Here is a 7,248-nt window from a genome sequence, read left to right as displayed (position 1 = left end):
ACAAGGGTGGTGTTCTGAACCCTGTAGGCTACACCGATTCAGATTTTCAGACTGATGTCGATGATAGAAAGTCTACTTCTGGAATGGTGTATACTCTTGGGGGTGGAGCTGTGATTTGGAGAAGCGTAAAGCAGTCTGCAATCTCATATTCCACCATGGAGGCTGGGTACATAGCCGCGTCAGAAGCAGCTAAGCAAATAGTCTGGCTAAAGAAGTTCTATTCGAATCTTGGTGTTATTCCAGAAATGGATAAACCGCTTGTGTTGTTTTGTGACAATACAGGAGCGATAGCCAACTCGAAGGAACCTCGAAGTCACAAGAGGAGTAAGCATATAGAAAGGAAGTATCACATTATTCGAGAATATGTGGCCAAGGGAGATGTGAAGGTTATGAAGATTGTAACTGAAGACAATCTTGCGGATCCGTTTACAAAGACACTACCAGAAGCTACATTTGATAAGCATATCAAGGAAATGGGATTAGTATAATTAAGGCATTAGTTTCAATTAGTGCAAGTGGGAGTTTGTTGGGGTTTTATGCCCTAATTAAAACCCAAATTCTTTGTAATCTCATTTTATTGTCAATAAAAGAATAGAAATCATTTTTTGACTTGGTCAATCACTTTGCTCACATGTTTTATTTTCATGATTATTTGTTTAATATAAACTTCTATTAAATCTCGAGCATATAGCTAATCTTATTTATTGTGACGTAATCACAGTGGAATATAAATATGATTATATGTTCAAAATAAGTTAGTCCTAAGATTAGTCAGTGCACCGGATTTACACTAACTTGCCAATCTACGATATGATCTACTTACACATTACAGTGTTATGTTCTTTCCAGAACATTAGCAAAGTAGATAAGATCAGATGTATTTGTTACATCGGACAGGACCGATATTGACAGTTGATAAGATAAGTAAACATACTGTTATTATCTATTCTAGTCATATCATACAGTTGACCATAGGTCAATTCAATCTCAATTCTGAGTGGTTAGTATTCTAACTGATTGTATTATTTGAGTTCTTTGACTTGTTCGTTACCAGCTTACCCTACGGACTAGCCCATACTTACATCTTGGGAACTCGGTAGTATAATTGAGTGGGAGTGTTAATCATAGATATGAACATCTATAGCTTCTGATGAAGAAGTGAAACGATGGTTTCCTTTTAGTTTGGTTCAAGGTGTTAAATGATAGAGATCTCATTTCAGTAATTAAATTAGTTTACTGAATATCATTTACAAGGAACTAAGTGTTTTAAGGATAAAATACAATGAGGGGTAAAATGGTATTTTAGTCCTTTCTCATTGTAGACCGTCTATAGAGGATTGAGTGACAATTATGGTTGTAACAATGGATAATTAATAGCGTATCTATATTTGTTATAGAGCGTTCTATGAATTCAAGAGTGCAATTCCGAGTCTATAGTGGAGTCACGAGGAATTAATACGTTAGTAAATTTATTTGTTAGATTTATGATAACTTATTGGAGCTTGATTTCATAGGCCCATGGTCCCCATTGTACCTTGGATAAAATCATCTAGATAGTCTCAATTAATTGATTTAATCGTCAATTAGAATTATCAAAGTTGACCAGGTCAATTTTGGATAGTTTCACAGAGTTGTGTAATTTTGAGAAGAAAAGAGAAATTATGGCAGATTTATTAATTAAGATAAATTGGTATCTAAATTAATAAATAAATTTAAATCAAGGTTCAAATTATAAATAATTAATTTGATAAAGGATTTAAATAATTATTTAATTAATTAAATCAATAGAAAATAATACAGGCCTTGATTTTAAGTCCAATGGGCTTATAATCAAATGGGAAATTTCACGGGCCTATAGCCCATGATAATTTCGATCTAGGGCTTCAAAATAGCTATTATTTTATTGATTTTTTAATTAAATTAAATGGCCTAATTGAGTCTATAAAAGGAGTTCTTAGAGAGAAGTCAAAAGTAGAAGAAGTTTGAGAAGTCACAAGTCAGATTTTCTGATAGTTTTATATTCTCTCTAAACACAAGTCCTTTTCTAAGCCACTTTGTTATTTTCTCTTCTTCTTTCTATATCTATCTCATGTGTTGAGAATTTCCCACACTATTCTAGGTGGTTCTAAGGATACATTGGAAGATTGTGAAGAAAATAGAAGATCGTTCAGTTTCTTGATAATACTCTGCGACAGAAAGGATACAAGAGTTAGAGAAACTGAAGGAAGGACTCTTAATTCCGCTGCGTATACTGTAAGTATTATATTATTTGTTTCTCTTTGAATTCAATTTTAGAAACATGTTTTAGGCTATCTCGTATTAATTTGTTTAATATTAGATATACATGAAAATAAATAAAGATCCTGTATAAGCTTTTCTAACACAGAGATCCTGTTTACCTCAAAGGGTGACATGGACAAGTTAGCGGGCCATGTTCACAAGGAAATGTTTATGATGATGTTATGATGTTTTTGTTATGATGATGATGTTAATGTTGACGTGATTATGTTTATGTTTATGATATGGACACCATTATGGAAATGAAGCTATGATGTATAAAGGTGGATGAATGTGTTTGTGATATGTTGTATCTTACTTGTTTGTTGTTTGTACTTCCTTACTGGGCTTTTAGCTCTCCCCCTTACTTTCCCTTCCAGGTAGCAAATATGTTTTCTCTATGGCACGCGTGGTGATGTGGGGAGTTTTGTCATCCTGGTGTGTATGACGTGGGGGCATCCTATGGAGGAAAAATGATCAAATTTAAATGCCATTTTCTTTTAATAATGTTATGTTTGATGGGACTTTTTAAAACTTGTTAGTGGGACTTGAACTTTTGGTTGTTTTAGAATTTTGCATGAAAACTGATATTTTCTTTTTAAACTAATGGGCCCAACTTGCATGTTTTAAGCAAGACCCCACTGAAATCTTTATAATAAGTGGCTTTCTCTTATAAACAAATGAAAATGTGAATGTTTTACAAAGCACTAGATTAGGGAATTTTACAAATGGTATCAGAGACAGGTCATCCATGTTTCCAAGGACCATCCCCATACACGCTAAAGACGGGAAAATCTCACCTCACCGCGTCGTAAGTATTTGTTTATTTGCTATTACATGTTTCTGTTTTACTTAATTTTATAGTTTCGTAACTGTAGTAGTAAGATGCCTCCTGTATTGAAAATGACTAACAAACAATTACTTAAGGAGATCCACGCGATACCCAAAGTCCAACATGACGAGGATCCCTACGATTGGCAGATAGCGGTCTTGAAAACAACAAAGGAGGTTTGTGATCTCATCCAAGGGATGATGAATAAAAGAGGAGCCTTGCTATGGCCCATAGAGAAATATTGGGTCTTGAGGGAAGCATTGTCGATGTACTCGGAGGCCTTTCTTCAGTGGAATCGATCATGGAATAGTGTTGAGCCAAAAGACCTGCAGTTTAGCACCATGGAGTACGCAATTCGCAATTTTCTAGATAATTACAATTTTAGCCGACTGGAGCTGGTGTTAGTGAAGATGGATGACAAAGAAATAGAGGAACGTTTGGAGACGGTACATGATGTGGAAGGAAAATTGGCAATTGAGGAAGTAATTCGAGCTATGCCACGTCTGAATGCTAGGATGGAGATAATGGCAAGCGCTCCCGGTTATTTCCACATCCCAGAAAACATCTTTGATTAAAGTTCAGGGGATGAGTCCACCGTTGAGGACTAGAGTCCATTGCGTAATCGTTACATGGGGTGCTAATAAATAAGATGGGATAATAATTTCCTAAGACTTTAAGGGATCTATGTTTTGATCAGTAAACACTTTTGGAATTGTTTAAATTTTGGAATAATTTGAACATTTTGAATGCTATGATTTATTTGGTTGCAAATTCTAAATGATGTGATTTAAATGTATGACTTTACAATTACCTATCAAACCATTATACAATTATTCCTTCCTTATGATTTTTCCTTTGATTGCCTTAGAACCTCATTATGTCAACTAGAGGAAGATGAGGAAAGGGAAGAGGAAGGGGCAAAGGAAAGGATGTCCCCACAAGGTCTGAGACCACCCCTGACGTTGAAATGCCATCTGTTCAACCTGCAGCTCCAGTAGCACCATCTGTGGACCTGGCCGCAGAGGTAGCAAGGTTAAAAGAATAGTTAAGGCTGAGAGATGAGGAATTAGCACATGCTAGACAAGCACCATAAACATCGGAAACGCCCCAAATACCTCAAGTACCAATGGCGCAACCACAGCTGCCAACACCACCACCTACACCACTGCCTGCAGCTTATGGTTTCGAGCCAGTGTATGAACGCTTCAGGAAACAAGCCCCACCAACTTTTGAAGGGAAAGCTAATCCAATGGTTGCAGAAAATTGGTTAAGATCGGTTGAGGCTATTTTCGATCATATGGAGTTAAATGATCGCCAAAGAGTTTCCTGTGCAGTTTACTTACTTAAGATGGATGCACAGATTTGGTGGGATGTAATTAAACAGACCCGCGATCTGAATACCATGACTTGGGCAGAGTTCGTCCAAGCTTTCAGTAAGAAGTATTACAGTCCAGCTGTGCTAGCAACTAAGGTTGACGAATTTGTAACTCTGGTACAAGGGAACCTTTCTGTCACTAATTATGCACAGAATTTCGATCGATTGGCTAAATTTGCTCCTGAAGTGGTGCCAACTGAAACATTGCGAGTCCAAAAGTTTTTAAGGGGACTCAAACCGATGATCGTGAGTGACGTTAGGATGACCAGTCCTGAAGTGGTCAGTTATGCAGAAGTACTGGATAGAGCTCTTGAAGCCAAATATTTGGAAGAACGGATATGGAAGGATAATGCCGCTAGATTAGAGAACAACTGAAACAAGAGCTTCAATGAGGGCAACAAGAGAAAGGCTAATGAAGGGTAGAATAGTGGCGCTGATAAGAGACCTAGACCTCCGGCCATGAATAGAAACAATCACAACCCTCAGAACCACAACAACTGCAATAATCGCTTCAATGACTGGAACCGTGGGAACCAACAAGGAAATTGAGTAGAGCATTTTATCTGTCCTAAATGCTCAAAAAGAAACCCAGGAGAGTGTCAGGCCGGTACCAACAAATGTTTCAAGTGTGGCCAGGCAGGACATTTGAGAAAGAATTGCCCACAAGGAAGGCGGGACAGAATAACAACAACAATCTGGTGCCAGCAAGAGTTTTCGCCTTAACCCAGAATGAAGCGGCCAATAGCAACACCGTAGTTACAGGTCAGCTCCCTATATCTGGTACAATGTGTAGAGTCCTAATTGATTCTTAAGCGACTCATTATTATGTTTCCATGAATGTGATTGATAGACTGAATATGCCTTGTAAGATGTTTGAACATACCTTTAGTACATTGTTGTCGTCGGGAGATATTATGTTGTCAACTAAGTGGTTACCGTCAACACCTATAACGATAGAAGGCAGAGAGTGCCCAGCAGATCTCATAGAACTGAGTATACCAGATTATGATGTCATACTCGGCATGGATTGGTTATCCAAACATGTGGCTACGATAGACTGTCGAAAGAAGACCATAGAGTTTAGGCCAAAGGAAGGAGAGGTGTTTTCCTTTAGAGGCAAAGTAGCAGGTTTTCGAACACCCATAATAACTTCACTGGAAGCACAGAATATGATGCAACATGGTTGTTCGACGTTCCTGGCTAGTGTAGTGGATAAATCCAAGAAGTCAGAATTAAAGCCAAAAGATGTATATATCGTTTGTGAGTTCCCAGAGGTGTTTCCCAAAGAATTACCAAGACTACCCCTGGACAGAGAAATCGAGTTTGTAATCGAGCTTGCACCGAAAAATACACTGATCTCTAAAGCACCCTATCGAATGGCACCGACAGAGTTAAAGGAACTTAAAAACCAGCTATAGGAGTTGTTGGACAAAGGATTCATAAGACCTAGCCATTCGCCATGGGGAGCACCAGTCCTATTTGTGAAAAAGAAGGGCGGGAGTATGAGGATGTGCATTGATTACCGAGAACTCAATAAGGTCACCATTAATAATAAATACCCTTTACCTAGGATAGACAACCTTTTTGATCAACTGCAAGGGGCAGCAATATTCTCGAAGATTGATCTGCGATCCGGGTACCATCAGTTGAATGTGAAGGAAGGGGACATTCCAAAAACGGCTTTCAAAACTCGCTACGGGCACTATGAATTCTTAGTGATGTCTTTTGGACTCACCAATGCCCCAGCAGCATTTATAGACATGATGAATAGGGTATTTAAGGATTTCTTGGACAAGTTTGTGGTAGTATTCATAGATGATATCCTCATTTACACGAAGACCAAGGAGGAGCACGAGGAGCATTTAAGGTTGACTCTGAACAGATTGCGAGAACATTAGTTGTATGCCAAGTTCTCTAAATATGAGTTTTGGCTGGAACAAGTAACTTTCCTAGCGAATATAGTGTCCAAGAATGGGATAGCAGTAGACCCATCGAAGATCGAAGCCATTAGAGACTGGCCCCAGCAAAGGAATGCCTTAGAAGTTCGGAGTTTCTTAGGGTTGGCAGGTTATTATAGGAAGTTTTTCAAGGGTTTCTCGAAGATCGCCACCCCATTGACCAACTTAACCCACAAACATCAGAAGTTTGCATGGACTGAAAAATGTGAAGAGAGCTTCTAGACCATGAAGGATAAGTTGATTTCTACGCCTATCCTTTGTGTTCCCACTGAGAGCGGGAAATTTGTGGTGTATTATGATGCATCAAAGAATGACTTGGGATGTGTGTTGATGCAAGATGGGAATGTGGTAGCTTATGCTTCCAGATAACTCAAGGATTATGAGCAACGTTATGCCACTCATGACCTTGAATTGGCAGCAGTATTGTTCGCAATAAATATATGGAGACATCACCTATATGGGGACAAGTGCGAGATATACACTCACCACAAAAGTCTGAAATACTTTTTCATACAAAAGAAACTAAATATGAGGCAGTGAAGGTGGTTGGAATTAGTGAAGGACTACGATTGTGAGATTCTATACCACCCAAGCAAGGCCAATGTGGTTGCAGATGCTCTGAGTAGGCGGGGACATGGAATGTCTCAGCACTACGTACAATAGAGATGCCTCTTCAAAAAGAGGATATACACTCACCACAAAAGTCTGAAATACTTTTTCATACAAAAGAAACTAAATATGAGGCAGTGAAGGTGGTTGGAATTAGTGAAGGACTACGATTGTGAGATTCTATACCACCCAGGCAA

General features: G+C 38.4%; 1 protein-coding gene across 1 annotated transcript; it reads left to right on the top strand.

Annotated features, from left to right (window-relative positions):
- The first annotated feature begins 4,235 nt into the window (after positions 1-4,235).
- On the top strand, positions 4,236-4,859 carry LOC133825429 (uncharacterized). Its single transcript, XM_062258371.1, has one exon. It carries the CDS (start codon positions 4,236-4,238, stop codon positions 4,857-4,859), a length of 624 nt encoding a protein of 207 aa, XP_062114355.1.
- The last annotated feature ends 2,389 nt before the right edge of the window (positions 4,860-7,248 follow it).

Source organism: Humulus lupulus, chromosome 3 (genome assembly GCF_963169125.1).
Source record: "Humulus lupulus chromosome 3, drHumLupu1.1, whole genome shotgun sequence".
In the NCBI taxonomy this organism is placed as follows: domain Eukaryota; kingdom Viridiplantae; phylum Streptophyta; class Magnoliopsida; order Rosales; family Cannabaceae; genus Humulus; species Humulus lupulus.
Note: the sequence above shows the minus strand (reverse complement) of the source record. Positions and strands in the feature narration are given on the sequence as shown.

Bases quoted from the DNA above. Each gene is read 5' to 3' on its own strand.
- LOC133825429 (XM_062258371.1), top strand. From the start codon at position 4,236: ATGGCGCAACCACAGCTGCCAACACCACCACCTACACCACTGCCTGCA.